The 19,279-nt window shown below is 37.1% G+C and overlaps 1 protein-coding gene across 1 annotated transcript; it reads left to right on the forward strand.

The window, feature by feature from the left end:
* Positions 1-204: 204 nt before the first annotated feature.
* Positions 205-18,372, forward strand: LOC133606881 (hyaluronan-binding protein 2-like). Its single transcript, XM_061961278.2, has 13 exons — positions 205-372; positions 6,992-7,142; positions 7,226-7,318; positions 7,425-7,535; positions 10,938-11,054; positions 11,137-11,247; positions 11,318-11,489; positions 14,827-14,918; positions 14,999-15,350; positions 15,427-15,569; positions 17,316-17,450; positions 17,546-17,691; positions 17,763-18,372. Exons 1-13 carry the CDS (start codon positions 313-315, stop codon positions 17,925-17,927), a joined length of 1,848 nt encoding a protein of 615 aa, XP_061817262.1. The 5' UTR covers positions 205-312; the 3' UTR covers positions 17,928-18,372.
* The last annotated feature ends 907 nt before the right edge of the window (positions 18,373-19,279 follow it).

The raw sequence follows: 19,279 nt of genomic DNA on the forward strand, positions 1-19,279 counted from the left end.
TTTTAATAAGGTCCTAAAAAGCACATCAGCGCATTATTATGTGATTTCTTGAGGCCAGAGTCAGTTTCAGCACCTTTGCTTAGTCCACTCAGGGAAATCGCACGATAAACAAGACCGGTTGTTTTTTTCAGGTGGGAGGCATTTGACCTGTGATTTTTGCAAGTTTAGTCAAAATCAATAGCACTGACCTGCATGACGCCTAAATGCCAGACAAAGTTGGCGAATCAAAGGTTAGTATGCTCATGCAACACTTTTGAAGCGTGGCAGCAGTCTGCTGCTGCACACTCGCCTTTGGTCTGATCTGCTGCCATCATGAACCTGAAGCTCATCTTCTTTTGCCTTTTCCTTGCTGCCATCCTCATCCCTGCTGAAGTATGTATTCTCTCATCCCTACAGCCAGATGCTTATCGTATACGACGCTGCAATATTAACTGTTGCTATTCCTGGTCATCCAGTTGTTAACCATATCTTTTTTTTTTTTAAACACTGTAAATTAACTTATCTCAATTGGAAATGCAACATTAACAGACTTTTCAAAGTTGGAACATTTCCATGGGAATTATTGCGTGGGATTGGAGAGCAATTTGCCAAATTGTAGTTTATTCTAGAAACGTTTTTGTGCAGCAATCATCATAAAGCAGTGTTTCCCAACCTTTATTCACCCAAGGCACATATTTTAAATGAGAAAATCTCAAAGTACTTCACCAAAGAAAAATATTACATGGATGGCATGACACAATTTTATTATGTTACTCCTGCCTCTGGGTATCATTTCCATATTATAAAGGGCTGTCAACTGATTAATATTTTAAATCAGATTAGTTGTATGATCTTTGAACTTTAATTAATCATGACAATTGTAGTTAAATATTTGCTTGCATACATTTTATTAACTTTAAAAATCACTCCAATATTTTCACACATATGCCATTTTATTGTCAGAATTTCATACAGGAACATTCCTTTAATGCAGTGATTCACTAGTGGTATGCGGGTTCATCTAGTTCAGGGGTCGGCAACCCGCGGCTCTAGAGCCGCATGCGGCTCTTTAGCGCCGCCCGAGTGGCTCTCTGGAGTTTTTTCAAAAATGTATGAAAAATGGAAAAAGATGAGGAGAAAACATTTTTTTGTTTGTTTTAATATGGTTTCCGTAGGAGGACAAACATGACGCAAACCTCCCTAATTGTTATAAAGCACACTGTTTATATTAAACATGCCTCACTGATTCGAGTATTTGGCAAGCGCCGTTTTGTCCTACTAATTTTGGCGGTCCTTGAACTCACCTTAGTTTGTTTACATATATAACTTTCTCCGACTTTCTAGGACATGTTTTATGCCACTTCTTTTTCTGTCTCATTTTGTCCACCAAACTTTTAACGATGTGCATGAATGCACAAAGGTGAGTTTTGTTGATGTTATTGACTTGTGTGGAGTGCTAATCGGACATATTTGGTCACTGCATGACTGCAAGCTAATCGATGCTAACATGCTATTTAGGCTAGCTATATGTACATATTGCATCATTATTCCTTGTTTTTAGGTATATTTGAGGTCATTTAGTTTCCTTTAAGTCATCTTAATTCAATTTGTATCTCATGACACACTATCTGTATGTAATATGGCTTTTAATTTTTTGCGGCTCAATACAGATTTGTTTTTGTATTTTTGGTCCAATATGGCTCTTTCAACATTTTGGGTTGCCGACTCCTGATCTAGTTAAAGTACAGTGTTTTATTTTCTGATATTCAAACACAGTGTTCAAACTAGGATTGTGCCATTACCAATATTTTGGTACCGGTATTAGTACCAAAATGTATTTAGTATTTTAGTATTTTGATACTTTTCAAAATAAAGGGGACCAGAAACAAATAAATACAATTTTGGCTTCATTTCAACAAAAAATCCTATGATACGTTTAACATATGGTTCTTAATTGTAGAAGATTAAAATACAAATTAAAAGGGATTAAATACACTAGGCTATTCTTGTTGCACTCAAAGAACAATTTACAATTGTATTTATTACATATAGCCTGCCATAATCTAGGATTAGGTTAGAATAGAATAGAAAGCTTTATTGGCATTATGTTTTATGATTGCCACTCTTGGTCTGTGCTTTAAGAAAAATACAATCATACGTAAATACTCAAAACAATACTATGGCTAAAAGTACTCATATAAGACATGTGGCAGGTAAAACACACGTTGTTAAAAATAAAACACAAATTGTTGGAATTTGTAACACAATTCAGTAATTTTGCTTGCATAAGTTTACGTTACGTGGGCGGTTTGGACTCCACTCAAATTTGACATCAAGCCAAGAAGATGTGTGTGCTTCTACGTATGTGTATGCGCAAAAAAGAGGAGCTAGTTAACTTTATTACCTGTCGATCTGACTGCTTGTTATCTAATTGTTTAGCTAAGTTTGAAGCAAAGTTGGTAATACTTTAATCATGCCACCTTTGGCGAGGCACGTTATAAAGCAGCGCTTGCAGGGTGGCACTTCCGTGTTTAAAGCGTCACTTTATCGATAGTTTTGAAGCCCAAATACCTTCATATTGCGCTTCACGCACCCTCTTTATTAACCAGTAGAATTTCCTTTATTTGCACTTTGCCCTCTCCTTGCGGAATCCCCTTCTGCGCTCTGCTGCAGCGTGAAAATGAAAAACAGGACAGGTATTTTTTAAAGACAGTATAGTACCGTTTTTAATTCATTAGTACCGCGGTACTTTGCTAGTACCGGTATACCGTACAACCCTAGTTCAAACTGTGTGGCCAAAAAGAATAAATATACTATACTATACTATGCAGTAATTCTGCAATTAACAAGGTGCTTCTGTACACCAATAGATATTGAACTATACACATCTATAACTGAGTGCACTTATGTCTACATTTCCTTTTCCTTTAACCCAGGGGTCACCAAAGCGGTGCCCGCGGGCACCAGGTAGCCCGTAAGGACCAGATGAGTAGCCCGCTGGCTTGTTCTAAAAATAGCTCAAATAGCAGCACTTACCAGTGAGCTGCTTCTATTTTTTAAATGTTATTTATTTACTAGCAAGCGGGTCTCGCTTTGCTATACATTTTTAATTCTAAGAGAAACAAAACTCAAATAGAATTTGAAAATCCAAGAAAATATTTTAAAGACTTGGTCTTCACTAACTGACAAAGAAACAGATAACAGATTTGGTGTCCAGTTCAAAGTGTGACATGATTTATTTAAAAATTTGAGAGTTGACTTTTGTATTTTACATGAGTTATTATTTGTACAAACATGGTGCAAAGTAATTCATGATTTGTTAAAAAATGTTAGTGGCTAGCTAGTTAAAATGGGATATTGGGATTTCACAAGACTGTCTTAGAAGTGATCATTTGAAAATGTTCAATTTGAAAAATGTGCACTTAGAGAAAATATAAAAATAAAGTGTTGCATATTGATATTTATCTGTTTCTATATATATATTTATTGTGAGGAATCATTAAGATGATCAGTGTTTCTACAAAGATAAATATCATTAATTATTAATAATAACATAGAGTTAAAGGTAAATTGAGAAAATTGGCTATTTCTATTTATTTAAGTGTGTATCAAACTGGTAGCCCTTCGCATTAATCAGTACCCAAGAAGTAGCTCTTGGTTTCAAAAAGGTTGGTGACCCCTGCTTTAACCCATTGCTTGGGCAAAAAAGATTATTGACATATTCAGATGACAGTGCTGATCATTTTTTGTACAAGGAGACCTGGAAAATAATTTGTGTGATTAACAGTGTTTGGTTGGTTACTGAAACCCAGTAACTAGTTACAGTTACTAGTTAATTTATTTCAAAAGTAACTCAGTTACTAACTCAGTTACTTACACCAACAAGTAATGCGTTACTGTGAAAAGTAACTATGTAGTTACTTTTTTTCCCTTCTTTTTTTAAAAGCTCCCATTAATGCCCTTTTAGCCTTCATTTCAGTACTGTTATTGCACTGTAGAATAATACAATGGGTTGATCAACTTGACATGCATTTGCATCACTGAACTCTGCTAAGCAATGTGGTCTACATACAACACACAAAGACAAAGATATGTTTCAAAGGGCCAATTTATTTCAGGCCAGAACAAATTGACAAAACTATTTTAAATAGCTGCAATATAACATACATAAGTAACAAACAGCATAATAACAACATAGCTGTAAACCTGGCTTCACCTAAGGAAGGCACACGTGACATACACAAAGCCTAACCAGGCAGATTTGAATTGTTGTTTGGGGCAGTAGACGGGATCTTTGATCCAAGACACAACTTACATTTAACTAAAATGTTCTTTTCTTTGTGCTCGACAAAAGAAAAGAAGTGAGAATATCTTCATGTTAAGACATTCGCGGCTCTGTTGTTAGTAAACACAGACACGCCCCCCTCCCCTCCACTCCCCTTCCCTCCCCACACCCACACCCACACACACAGAGCGCGCCTCCAGCTTGTGACACAAGAAGATTCAGAAGGACGACACCGCAGCGCTCCAATAAAACACACTCAGATCTTCTGTTTCTAGCCGATACTACATAAAAAAATAACGTAAAATAACACAGTAACACATCATGTAGTAACGGTAACTGAGTTACTGAATATAAAAAATTAGATTACTAGTTACCGCCGAAACTAACGGCGTTACAGTAACAATGTTAGTCCCAACACTGGTAATTAATCTGTGTTGATACATATTCCATAAGATATTTTTTGTGATTAATCATAAGCATGAAAATGTTAACTTTGACAGCTTAGGCAAGCACGCCATCTCTCTTTAGACTATGAAATAATGAGTATGCCATTGCAATAAATTAATTAAAAAAATAAACTTTGACAGCCAAAATCGGTACTGAATAAAACAGTACTTTTGAAATGGCGCCAGTGTTTGAACAGTGCCCAAAATGTTACTTAGAAAATAAAATGTACTTAAAAAAAATGGAGCACATGCAGCTGAACAGAATAGTATAATTTAACTATATTTAAATAATATAAATAAAATTTAAACAAAATTCACAAAAGATTGTGTGTATTATTACTGGCGTGTTGCGGGTGCAGAAGTGTTAAAAGAGACATTTCCGTACACATTTATGGCATCATGCTCTGACCTGTGGTGCTTTGGAACATGCAACCAGGCCCGGCCCTAACCAATCTGGCGCCCTAGGCAAAATTTTAGGTGGCGCCCCCCCACATCGGCATTGAAGTGTATATACTCAGAAGAAACCGAATAGCTTTGTCTTTGACCTTTTTTTTTACTTACAACTATACCTAATATATAAATGGGTGGAAAAGTGACTATTACCTGCAGGGCAAACATTAGCTAACCAGAAGGCAATAACAATATAAACAAAAAACACCTGCTTAAAAGATCTAATACAAATGTCCCTGAGGAATGTAAGGTGGGAGTACTGTAATTACCTAACGTTACATTATTATTTTCCATAACAATTTAGCCCCCTCCACAATATTAACCCGACGTTAAAACAGAACTAGCTATTTATTGATTAGCAATTGCCGAATCATGTAACATTAGCTTAATGCTAAAAAGCCAGGTTACTATCACATTCTGTAACAGACAAATAATGTCATGTAGGCTAACGTTACCTACCTGCTACCTCTGTCTTTTCTTGTTTCTCCTTCTCTTCTTTTCTCTTTTTTCTTCCCTGGGCACCTGACAGTTTTGGCCGTTTTGACATGTTGTGTTGATTTTTTGATGTGGTGACGTCCAAAAAGAGTCATGATACGGGAAGGGAGGGGGCGCACCGTGCGGGGGTGGGGGGGGGGGGGGGGCGTAATGTTGTAACAAATAATATTTCTATTAAATAGGCTTTACTTTGCATTTTAATTAACGTGGGATTATTTTTTTGTATTTAGAAATAATAGTATCAACTTTTTTTTTTTTTCTTTTTTTTTCTCCAACATTTGTGGCACTGGCGTGGCGCCCCCTGATGGACAGCGCCCTTAGCATTTGCCTATACGGCCTATGCCACGGGCCGGCCCTGCATGCAACACACAACTATAATCTGCACCTCCTGGTCTGGGCTATTAGAAGCGCTCCTTCAGTGGGATCTATAGGGTAACCAACGTTTTAGCGCGCCAAAAGTGCACCCTGGGAGATGTCGGCCCTAACTGTGATGGTGCGCAAAAAAATCCAGTATTGCAAGACTTTTTTTTTTTTTTTAAATGTATGAGATATATTATGTCTTCTGGATCCAAATCAGTCTCAAGTCATCCAGCAGCTCAACAATGGAATTGCTGGATGGACAATACATTTATGTCTGACAGTCTTTATAGTTTTTCAATGTTTTTTATGAAGTTTTACTTTTGTTACTCTGTGAAATCCGTAACGCAACCACAGAATTTTCCCACTGTGGGATAAATAGAGTCTATCCTGTCATAATCTGTTGGTGGTGAACCCCAAGATGCAGAGATGGCAGGCATAGCGCAGGAAAACATGACTTTCACAGGATCACAGGAAACCAATCATCGAGCCCTGACTGGAGGGCGAGGCAGGCATAAATAGCAGCCAGATGATTGACAACAGGTGTGGCCAGGCTGCCAATCAGCAGCAGGTGAGGGGAAACAGCGCTCAGGGAATGGAAACCAAAATAAGAGCACTGACAGGAAAATAAACACCAACTAAGGAAACATAACAAGACATGCATGTGACGGATCATCACATATCCTATCCAGTGAATAAATAATAATTCTCCTACTAATTAAGGGAAATTACATAATTTTCCGCCACACATCGATTAATCTATCGCGGCAAACTAATGCACTGCGGCACAGTGGTTGGGAATAACTGTCATAAGGGTGGTTGTTTACTCTATTTAGCATACAGATTATTGGTGTTGAAATTAAATATTTAAATGTATTTAAATAAGCCATTTAAATAACTGATTACAAGAAAAAAGTGACTGCAACCAAATTTTGTTCAACCATTCTCGAAACAAACCAATGTCTTTCCAATGATTCAGACAAAACCTAAAAAGCACAAAAAACATCATCATCATCATCATCATCATCCTCATCATCATCATGGGCATGACCATGAGCACCCTGAAGTGGGGGCTATAAAACATGGAAAACACGAGAAAAAGAAAGAACGATTTAAGGACATAGTAGCGGGTAAGTGATCTCTCTTTTTTTTTTTTTTTTTACACATAACAGATAATGTCCGTATGTTTGAATCACATCATTTGTGTTTTTAGACATTTTCTTCGGGATTTTGGAGGAGGTTGGTGATGACGACGATGAGGATGATGAAGTCAGTGAATGGCTTTTTGATCTCCAAGAGCCAGCAGGTAAGAAATATAACACACACACACTTTCTGTCATCCTATGCTATGCAACATTGCCCTTTAAATCTCTTGACGTTACTTTGTTTTCTTTCCCCCAACTTTTTCTCAGGCCAATGCAACCCCAACCCGTGTCAAAATAACGGAGTCTGTGAGGAGAAAGGAAAAAAACGTTTCAAATGTGACTGTCCAAGACCTTACAGGGGAAGGAGATGTGAGAAAGGTTTGAGAACACGTCTTATTAGGGCACAGGTGTCAAACTCAAGGCCTGGGGGCTAAATCTGGCCGGCCACATTATTTTGTGTGGCCCATCCCATAATTTGAATATGGCCCGCCTTGTCATTTTTAACGTGGTCCGCCATGTAATTTTAACGTGGTCCGCCATGTAATTTATGTGGCAGGCCACATCATTTATGTGACCTGCGAAGACTGGGAAAAAAAACCCACTTTGACTACGTTTGCACTGCAGGCCAAAGTGGTCAAATGTGATCTTGATCAGACTGCAATGCCTCGACGTCACTTGCATGCGCAGTTCGATAAAGTGAAAACAAAGGAAGTTAACCGGATTCCGTAAATGAACAAGGAAGTCGCTACTACTACAAAATAAAATAAAAAGTCACCACACCTTAAAAATGAGTGTTATTTTACGTAAACATAAATGTATGTATTGTAATATATGAATGGATATATCTATATTTATATATAGTCAAGGTTTCTGTGGTTTATTCGTTATACAATGCTCAATAGAGCTCGGTAGAGCGGAATATACGTTAGGTCAGGGAAACCTGCGAAACAAGCTCGTATGGATGAAATAGCCTCTGTGTTTTTTCCTGACCTAACGTATATATATACATATATACATATATATGTATATATATATATATACATATATACATACATATATGTATATATATTAGGGATGTCCGATAATGGCTTTTTTGCCGATATCCGATATTCCGATATTGTCTAACTCTTAATTACCGATACTGATATCAACCGATACCGATATATACAGTCGTGGAATTAACACATTATTAAGCCTAATTTGGACAACCAGGTATGGTGAAGATAAGGTCCTTTTTAAAACAATTTATTAAATAAAATAAGATAAATAAATTAAAAACATTTTCTTGAATAAAAAAGAAAGTAAAACAATATAAAAACAGTTACATAGAAATGAGTAATTAATAAAAATTAGTCAAATTAACTGTTAAAGGTTAGTACTATTAGTGGACCAGCAGCACGCACAATCATGTGTGCTTACGGACTGTATCCCTTGCAGGCTGTATTGATATATATTGATATATAATGTAGGAACCAGAATATTAATAACAGAAAGAAACAACCCTTTTGTGTGAATGAGGGAAGTTTTTTGGGTTGGTGCACTAAATGTAAGTGTATCTTGTGTTTTTTATGTCGATTTATGTTGATTTAATAAAAAAACAAAAAAAAACGATACCGATAATAAAAAAAACGATACCGATAATTTCCGATATTACATTTTAAAGCATTTATCGGATATCTCTAATATATATATATATATATATATATATATATATATATATTTTTTTTTTTATGGCTGTTAAGTAGAGGCAACAAGGACAACAGCGTGGATCTACCTTAGCTTCATACATTGTACGTAACATGTAAGAAAATAGGGCAAAGCGTCAATTCCGGAATTTTTTTGGAATCAAAATATTACATATATCCTATTATTTGCGCACTTTTGACTATTGATTCACCGGTAATTCGGCCGCCGAAACAAGACTTTGCTAACCGAAACCGGATATTGTGATAAAGTATTCACTTCCGCTGGCAGGCTGCGTCTTTCCCCGTGCACACGAATGACATAGCTTGCCCGAAGCTGACGAAAAAGTCGCATTTAGTTCGCATTGCTGTTTAGACTGAAATCACATTTCAAAAGATCAGATTCCATTCTGTTTAGGACTACCTCCTGATGTGGCCTGAATCTGATGCCAAAAGATGAGATTTCAAGCACTTTGGAGCGTTTAGTCTAGCAAACAAAATCAGATCTGTGTCACTTTAGGGGGGAAAAAAATCTAATTTGGTTTGCAGTGTATACAGGACCATTCTGGCTAAATACATATACTTTTTCTTTCAATGTTGAAAGAAAAATGTTGCCCATGCAATTGCATATGTGCTACACTTGAATATTATCTGATGTTCCAAGCATTTTTTGGGGAGGGTGGTGGGGGGGATACAAAAAAAAACACTACATCTGTCTGTCATCTTGACCTAAGACATGGGTAGGCAACCCAAAATGTTGAAGGGGCCGTACAAATACAAAAAAGTAATCGGTCTGGAGCCGCAAAAATTTAAAAGACTTATTTAAGTGTTATAATGATGGAAAGACATGATGTAAGTTGCTAATTGGCTATATTAGCCTACTATCAAAATTAATATATGTCGCAGGCTGACGCAAATCTTCGTTGACAGAAATGTTGAAATGTAATATTTATTCTACACATTTTTACAACGTTGAAAAACATTAGTAAAACTTCTCAGAGGGTGAAATAACTCCTGGAAATGATTGTCTTAGAATGGCCAAAGGTATAGATGTGCGTGTCCAACTTAAAGGAAACGGCAAGCTGTCTTCCTCAAGTGGATTTATTACAATCTTTGCAAGCTGGGTAATGTTTGCTGTGGTCTGGAACAACATGGCACACAAACAACTATCAGAAATGTAGCCAATATTACATACAGATAATGTGTCATGAGACATGGAACAATAAACTAAATACACAAAGGACATAAGTAAAGGAAATTAAATGAGCTCAAATATACCTACAAACAAGGCATAATGATGCAATATGTACATACAGCTAGCCTAAATAGCATGTTAGCATGGATTATCTTGGAGTCATGCAGTGACCAAATATGCCTGATTAGTACTCCATAACAAGTCAATAACATCAACAAAGCTCACCTTTGTGGATTCACACACAGTATAAAACGTTTGGTGGACAAAATGAGACAAAGAAGGAGTGGCATAAAACACGTCTTTCTGTGGCAGCGTCGGAGAAAGTTATACATGTAAAAAAAAACTGTTGAGTCACAGTCCACACAACGGTGAGTTCAAGGGCCGCTGAAATTAGTAGGACAAAATGGCGCTCACCAAATACTTTCATATGTGAAGCATAAACACACACATATTAAACAGTGGGCTTTCTAACAATTAGGAAGGTTTGTGTCGTGTTTGTCCTCCTACAGAAACCATATTACAACAAAAACATATTTTTCACACCATTTTTTTTCCATTTCCATACCTTTTTGAAAAAGATCCATAAAGCCACCAGGGCGCCACTAAAGAGCCACCTGTGGCTCTAGAGTCGCGGGTTGCTGACCCCTGACCTAAGATTTCAAAGCAAATTATCCATCAATCTGTAAAAAATATAATAATCAATAACATTTCCTTTTGCATATTTTGTAAAAAGGCTATTATATGTATATATTTATTTAATGTAACATGTGGCCCTCTAAGAGCAGCCATAATTGCAATGTGGCCCTCAATGCAAATGAGTTTGACAGCCCTGTATTAGGGTGTAGACATTGGTTCCAAACAGCATATAACCATTGCAAAAATAAAAATGTATTAACATTTCAGGTAAAAAAGTTTGCAAGAGAGGTAGATGTGGCCGTGGCGATTGTGTGCTGACCTCCAGTCCTCCGTTCTATGAGTGCAAATGCAAGCAGCCCTTCCAGCCTCCAAATTGCAGAACATGTGAGGAATTGATCAAAACTAATAAATGTCTGCTTTTGATCGTCCCTAAGGTCAGAAAAAAGTTGTTTTGCTTTTTCCTCAGATAATCTGTGTGAACCTAATCCTTGTAAGAATGGTGGAGAGTGCATCAAGGATGGTAACGACTTTGACTGCGAGTGTCCGCCGGGATTCACAGGACAGTTCTGCCATGTTGGTAAATACTGTACTACATCTGATCCGTGACTCATTATTTGAACTTAATTTAAGAGCGCTATCATTCCAAGGCCCAAATGATTGTTATACGGATGACGGGGATTCATATCGTGGCAATGTGAGCGAGACGATAGGTGGTGCTGAATGCCTCTACTGGAACTCTCATTTCATCCTGGAGAAGGGGACGGATCCTTTCAACAACTTTGAGGACAATGACGGCCTTGGTCCTCATAACTTCTGCAGGTGGGCTATTTCACCAGAACAGTAACAGTGTGTCTTGGCAATTTGTCCCGCCGTGCCCCTTGATATGACATCTCTGTGTTAAGAATGGCCGTGAAGAGCTGTTGTAAATAACATTGACAAACAGTTACAAGGGAACTTTATCCAAGGAGCATAGTCTAATTTGCATAGACGGCCATAACGTGTGCATGTAATTATAATGGACGCTGTAGGAGAGAGGAATAGCGTTTAGGCAGAGACCATGGGAAGGGAGAAAGTGAACGTGAAGGACAGTCCTGAGAAGAAAAAGTGGATGCAATTTATTGAATTGAGGATATAGATCATTAAAAGACAGGGTGTGTCGCAAACTTGGCAAAGGAATTTGAGCTGGTAGTCTGCACCATATTGAAGTGGAATGAGTTACGCACCAGGATGATGAAATAATATATAAACAGCATACATTTATCCATGAAAATATGGTGAGGCTGCTGATGGTGAGTTTGACGGAGAAGCAGCGAGAAGGGAATACCGTAAAAGTTCACTCTCCAAGATAAATACTATAGATTAATTCATAAAACTAGTGTAGTTGTTAGTAGTATATTCTATTGTATTGTTTTTATACAATATTTATTATATTTTATTAAATGGTTTTCAATTAATGTCAATGGGCGATGTTGATTTGAGTTTGAGTTAAGCGCTCTGGTTCAGACGCAATTAAACTCAATTCGTTGAGGTACTACTGCAATTGCTTAAAAAAAAGAGTATCTCGAGGTGTCCGAATACTTGCCAAATATAATGACTAATTCGCTCAGTTTGCAGCATTAATCCCTCCTGCAAACGTCTTCTTATTCTCTGGCAGAGCTGCTGCATATGAGGTGTGTTTAAAAGCAGCGTTATGACGGATGCTGCCACCTACTGTATGAAATTGTAATCACAATCTACATTCACAGACAGTCCCACTGTAATGGGTTCATGAGCGAGGGTGAACCTATAGACTTAGACTTCGGCAAACTTTATTGACCCACAAGGGAAATTGTTCCACACAGTAGCTCAGTTTCAAAGAATGGAAAGGATGGAAAGGATAATGCAGGTATTAAATAGACTAAAAATGTAGCATAGCAGCAATACAAAATATACAATGTATGTAATATTGACATATTATATATTCCATATATAATATATACTGATATATTATATTATATTTTTATATAATATATACAATATATAACAAATCCCAATTACCATGTACAATATTACAGTATATGTAACAGCTACAGCAAAAAAAAAAAGGCAGCATAAAATAGAGAGTACATCTAGAATAGAATAGAATAGAATAGAAAAGAAAAGAAAAGAAAGCTTTTATTGTCATTGCTCAATTTTTTTATTGTATTGCAAAAGTGCTGTCAATGTGAATGTCTAATATAAATACAGATACAAGTGAAAAAACAAACAAAGAAACACAATAAGATATATAAATAGTGAGGAATCTGGCAAGGTATTTGTATAGCAAATACATTAAAAAGCACATGACATTGCATAAAAATAGAAGTTTGCTATAGCGCATATACTTATTCTCATTGCACATACCATTATGATAAATAAAGTGCTTGACATGCATTTGCATTACTGAACTCTGCTAAGCAATGTGGTCTACATACAACACACAAAGACAAAGATATGTTTCAAAGAGCCAATTTATTTCAGGCCAGAACAAATTGGCAAAACTATTTTAAATAGCTGCAACATAACATACATAAGTAACAAACAGCATAATAACAACATAGCTGTAACGCAAGGAAGGCACACACTACATACACAAAGCCTAACTAGACTAAACAGTAAGAAACACTGTAGACCACGGCTATTCAACTACATAATGAAGAAGGCCGCAGTTTCAAGAGTCCAAGGGCTCGGGGGCTGGACATCGAAACGTGGCTGTTTCGTCAGGAAGTGCCTCTGCAGATTATGTTCTTTTGAGACTTAGTTTTCTTAATTACAAAGTAAACACATGGGCTTTCCCACTGCACTATCAAAAAATGTATTATTCTACTCTCGCTACTCAATTCCAGCATGTGCAGCTAGTTACCAGTATGAAGAAACAGAAGCTCCAGAAGTTTTATTGTGGATCAATGTTCCTTCTTCTGAATGATTTTCCTTCCTGAATTTGATTCCTTTAAACTTATTTCTTCATTTAGGATTGTAAGACTGAAAATATAAACATAAAATAAACATTACAAAAGTATAACGTCCATTGTGTATTTTACCTAAATAATGTCCATTGTGTATTTTACATGAATGAAATAGGTATAGTCTCAATACATTCACACAACTACATATGTTTACGCTTATAGAAATTAAACAACATCTACAATACATCAAACATTGCACATAATGTAACGGTATGTTACTCATCACAATTAAACCTAAGGTGTAGCGTTGCCCTCTACTAGTCATATTTAGCACTACATGTATTAAGCGAGCTCTGATCGCCCAGAGTTACTCTTAAACAAAAAGCAACACGGCCACGAATACAAAATACATCACGGTTTCAGCTATTTTAAAACAAAAGGAAAATAAATATCTTTTGACCAAGTTTCATGATGTAGCTCACATGTGTGGATGTCTACCGTTGTTGCTGCTTGTCTAGAACACTGTGTACGTTGCTGACAAGGTCCGACAGATAACAATGACTCAATCAATTCGTACTTAGTTATTTAGTCATTATTAAAAGTACATTTTTGCAACTTATTATGATTTATTTTTTAGGGTTGAATGTGTAGTCTTCTTCTACTCACTCCACTACTGCTTCATCGTGACACATATGCCTTGCTGTTGTCCCCTGTGGGGTGGTATGATGTTCGACGGGCCAAATGAAAAAAGCTCTGGCGGGCCAAAGCCGCCATTTGAATAGGCCTTCTGTAGAGTAGACGTTCAACCTGCAGCAAGTGCAGTGAGCCAACTCGTCCAAAAGATGGCGCCGTAGTACAAACAATATCACACCTTTTCAGTGTCTCTGTTGGAGCTTTATGAAAACTATTTGTTAAACACAAAATATTATGGCCATTAGTGAAGAAAAATCCATATTTTAGTTGCACCGTTTTCCAAGCCGCAGGATTCAAAGCGTAGGAAAAAAGGAGCTGCTTATTTTAGTCCGGAAAACATATTATTTATTTGCCATGAATTTGTTTTAGTTCAAAACATGCCTCAAATTAAATTCAAGTTTTATTCTAAAAGTATAGAAAACGTTTCACATAGCTCAGGTAAAGAAATGTGAACATTTTTGAATGGGCTGGAGCTGAAAATAAGATTTTGCTAAGGCCCTAATTTGGCCAATAATGTGAGATATTTTTGTTGCCTTTAGAAATCCAGATGGAGACTTGATGCCGTGGTGTTTCTTCAGAAGAGGCAAAAACCTGCTGTGGAACTACTGTGATGTCAAAGAGTGTTCCGATGGTACGTCAACTCTTTCTCTTTCAAGCGCACATAAATAAAAGTAATGTCTCATATAAGTATGTTTTTGTGGTGGCACTTAGAAATTTCCCCTTCAGCCCCCCCTGCCACCCCTGCGCCTTCAGCTCCCCCTCAGCCTACTCAAAATCTCCAGCCGCCAACACCTGCCCCAACCCAAAAGCCCACCCAGGCTCCCCAACCTAGTATAGTTGTACCCACTGCCACACTTTCACCACAACAATTCAGCTCCTGTGGGAAGCCTGAGCCAAAGAAAGTCATGACCCGGATCTTTGGAGGATTGAAGGTGCCACCGGGGGCCACACCTTGGCAGGTGTCCCTCCAAATCAGACCGAAGGGCTCTGCCCAGTCACACAGGCACATCTGTGGAGGCGTTCTCATAGAAAGCTGCTGGGTACTCACAGCTGGACATTGCATGTAAGAACAATCTGAATAGATACAAAAACATGCAAATATCTTCAACTTGTGGTGTTACCTTTATGTGTTTGAACAGCGAACCAGGAAATGACATGCAGGTGGTTCTGGGGGGGCTGTCTCTGGATGTTGACGAGCCCACTGAACAGATCATTAACGTTGAAGAGGCTATTGTGCATGAGAACTACAGGGAGACTCCAGCATCAGTTCACAATGACATAGGTGAGCAATTTTATAGAGTTGAACATCAAAACATTTTAATTAAATCTAAATATTGGTGGACAATTCTAGATGTGTTTTTGTTTTAGTGGAAATTTAATTCAGACCGGTTCAAAATTAGCTGTAAGTGACACAGCAACATAGCAAAAGATGTGTGTGGGTCAATGTATCTTTTGGTCATTGAATTTTTGTTTTATAAAAGGGAATTGAAAAACAAAATATGATTGGTTTATTTAAATTTAATTTTTAAATACAAAAAAATAAGATAGAAAACCAAAAAATACAGAAGTTTTAATTGAAAAATAAAGTGTTAAAGTGTTGACATAAAGCGTTAATATTTTTCATGTAGAAAAGCAATTATATACCAGATCAAAAACAGTTGGATTCCTATGTGATATTTTATATGACAAAAATGAATATGACCAGTCAGCAGACAATAAATTATCAAAAACATGTTGGGGTTTTTTCATGAATCGACACCGGAACTGAATTTTGCCTGTAGGAAAAAACTGTGTTTGGTTGTATCTGAAAGACCAGGTGATCACAGATCAGTATGTTTTTATACATAAACACAGAATGATATAACGAAAGTCAAACCAATTTTTAGATGTACTGTGGTTATAGCTCTTTGACAGTATAAAATTAAAACAAATGTGTATTTCAAAAAGAAATTAATCCCCCTCACGAAAAAATAAATCAATGACAAAAAAAATACTATTCACTGACTGTGTGTATATGTACATTTCTATTTATTTCAAAAGTTTAAATATAGAATTTCTAATTATTTGAAATGTTCAACATTAGCCTGGAAGTTGTTATTATTCTTTTGAATGGTTTACATTTTTAAAAAAAAGATATGAATAACTTTCAAAATGTAAAACATGCATTATCTCCTCCCTTTCACAGTCGTTTTGTGCGTAACCGTGCCAGTTTGCACAAATATTTCAAATTTGCAAAACGGCCGCAGAAGAGTTTTAGTCTTGATAAATCATATTGCAAGCGCTTTAAGACTATATATGCATCTTTTCTCTCCAGTATTGTGAGAATTCTGATAATCAGCATACTGTATATTTTTCATATACATCATAACATCATAACTTTCTCAATGGCCTAGCGGTTAGAGTGTCCGCCCTGAGATTGGTAGGTTGTGAGTTCAAACCCCGGCCGAGTCATACCAAAGACTATAAAACTGGGACCCATTACCTCCTTGCTTGGCACTCAGCATCAAAGGTTGGAATTGGGGGTTAAATCACCAAAAATGATTCACAGGCGCGGCCACCACTGCTGCCTACTGCTCCCCTCACCTCCCAGGGGGTAATCAAGAGTGATGGGTCAAATGCAGAGAATAATTTCGCTACACTTAGTGTGTGTGTGACTATCGTTGGTACTTTAACTTTTTAACTTTTAACAGACACACTAAATTGATTGCGCTCTCTATTTTGCTCATATCAGAGCAAAGTAGCACATTAGTAGATCAGATTTGCGTGCACAATCAAGTTTGCACATGTTTTATTACATGCAAACCTTTAGCAGATCACCCATAGTCCTTCTTGATTTTAAAACTACTTTGTGTCATTTCCCGCTACAGTGCTGCATTAGATAACCAGCATTATAACTTGGCCTTTCACTGTGGTATATGTAATATTCCTATGAGTCCAAACATAAGCTAAAACTGTCAGCATAATAAAAAATCATTAGACATGATTAAGTGTATCTAAGAATATTCATTGCATTATCCCACTTATATAGCTTTGCTAAGACTGGAAGGTACTGATGGTGTTTGTGCCAGTGAGACCCAGTTTGTGAAGGCTGCCTGCTTGCCTGGCGGCCCACTAGATGACGGGATGGAATGTACCATATCTGGTTGGGGTGCCACTGAGGAATGTAAGTTCTTGAAATAGAGTTTCCACTGGATAATTTATTTGTTTCCATTGAAAGAACCTTACTTTACTAATTCACATCGCTATTCCTATGTGCAGCCGACTATGGTTCCAACCATTTGCTGCAAGCCAACGTTCTGCTGATCAACCAGGATAAATGCTCTGAAAGCAAGATTTATGGCAGTGTTTTGGATAACAGCATGTTCTGCGCTGGCCACCTAAAAGGAGAGGTAGATTCATGCCAGGTGAGTGAGGACCGAGTTACATATTACTCATACAGTGACGATCTGATTTGACTTTTTTAATCTTGTTGCAGGGTGACTCTGGAGGGCCGCTGACTTGCGAGCAGAACAACGTCCACGTTGTTTACGGCTTGGTTAGCTGGGGAGATGAGTGTGGCAAGAAGAACAAACCGGGGGTGTATGCTCGGGTCACTAACTTCCTGGATTGGATCAAGTCAAAGACTCAAGCCAAACCTTAATAAACAGCCGCCTACAAGAGTAGCATAGCGCTCTGGGTGAATAATAATAATCCATCCATCCATCCCTTTTCTACTAATAATAATGATTATTATTATTATTATTATCATTATTATTATTTTGATTATTATTTAAATAATACAAATAATAATAATGATGCGCTAGACCCAACTATTGATTTGGAATTTTGTGTTTTGTTTTTCCTGTAAGTATAATTATTTCAATCCAATAGGTCCTTTTAAAGGATAACAACTGAAATTGTCTGTATATTTGCTTGTGATGTAATGTGTTTAATTGCTTATGGAGTGGCTTGTACACGAAGAAATCCTACAATCTTTGTTTTGACCAGAAATGATCCATGTTTGCCATGTTCACACATACATGTGTGAATTGAATCTAGAATGCATTAGCACATAAAACCTGAAATAAACATCCAATTACATCAGAGTGGCGCATTCTGATTGTTGGCTTGACCCCGGGATGCAGAGAATGCAGGTGAGATGGGAACAGCAGGAAAAAGCTACAATGGTAATGCAGGAATTTAGGAATGATAGCGAAACACTGTGGCATGCAGAAGATGAAGCATACAGGATATAGCAAAAAATAACACGAGGAATCAGCATCGCCTGACACCTGGTGCTGGTGAATTGACCCTCCTAATTACAAATACAGCAGAGGTCTGGAGGAACAGCGGTGAAGTTAGTGAAACAAAAAAGAGCACATGATATCAATACAGCAAAACATAATGCAAAATCAAAACAGTCATGATGAATCATAATAAATATACCGCAACTTGCTATTCTTTTTTATCATGTATGAGAGAAAAAATTGGTTCAGTGATGGTGCTCCTAGTTCAAAACATCCATCCATCCATCCATCCATTTTCTACCGCTTGTCCCTCCCCGGGTTGCGGGGGTGCTGGAGCCTATCCCAGCTGTAATTAAAAACATCCGTATCTCACACCAACATATTCAATTGGTGCTGGCCCGACCAAAACACACAATTTTCACATGCACTATGCCTTTAAAAATTACTTTTAGATAATATTGTATAAAAAGCAATATGATACAATATACTACTAAGAACTACTGTACTTTTATGAAGTAATGTAATCAGAATGTGCATCATTTACATTGTCTCCTTACACCGGCTTTTTTCGTCAAACACACCATCAGCAGCTTCTCCATATTTTAATTTATAAATGTTCTCCGTTTGGATATTATTTTAACATTCTCGGCTGGCGTTAGACTCATTTTGCTTCAATATGGTGCAGACCATCAGTTAGTGGCTACACATTCTGTCATGTTTTTGATGATTATTTTTTTTATCATCCACTTCTTCTTCCCAGGACTGT

This window comes from Nerophis lumbriciformis, linkage group LG02 (genome assembly GCF_033978685.3).
Source record: "Nerophis lumbriciformis linkage group LG02, RoL_Nlum_v2.1, whole genome shotgun sequence".
Lineage (NCBI taxonomy): Eukaryota > Metazoa > Chordata > Actinopteri > Syngnathiformes > Syngnathidae > Nerophis > Nerophis lumbriciformis.

What these genes read in the sequence shown, in the direction of transcription:
- LOC133606881 (XM_061961278.2), top strand. Translation starts at nt 313, where the DNA reads ATGAACCTGAAGCTCATCTTCTTTTGCCTTTTCCTTGCTGCCATCCTC. An exon ending in CCATCCTCATCCCTGCTGAA is followed by an intron (nt 373 to 6,991) that starts GTATGTATTCTC and finishes CCAATGATTCAG; the next exon opens with ACAAAACCTAAAAAGCACAA. An exon ending in GAGAGGTAGATTCATGCCAG is followed by an intron (nt 17,692 to 17,762) that starts GTGAGTGAGGAC and finishes ATCTTGTTGCAG; the next exon opens with GGTGACTCTGGAGGGCCGCT.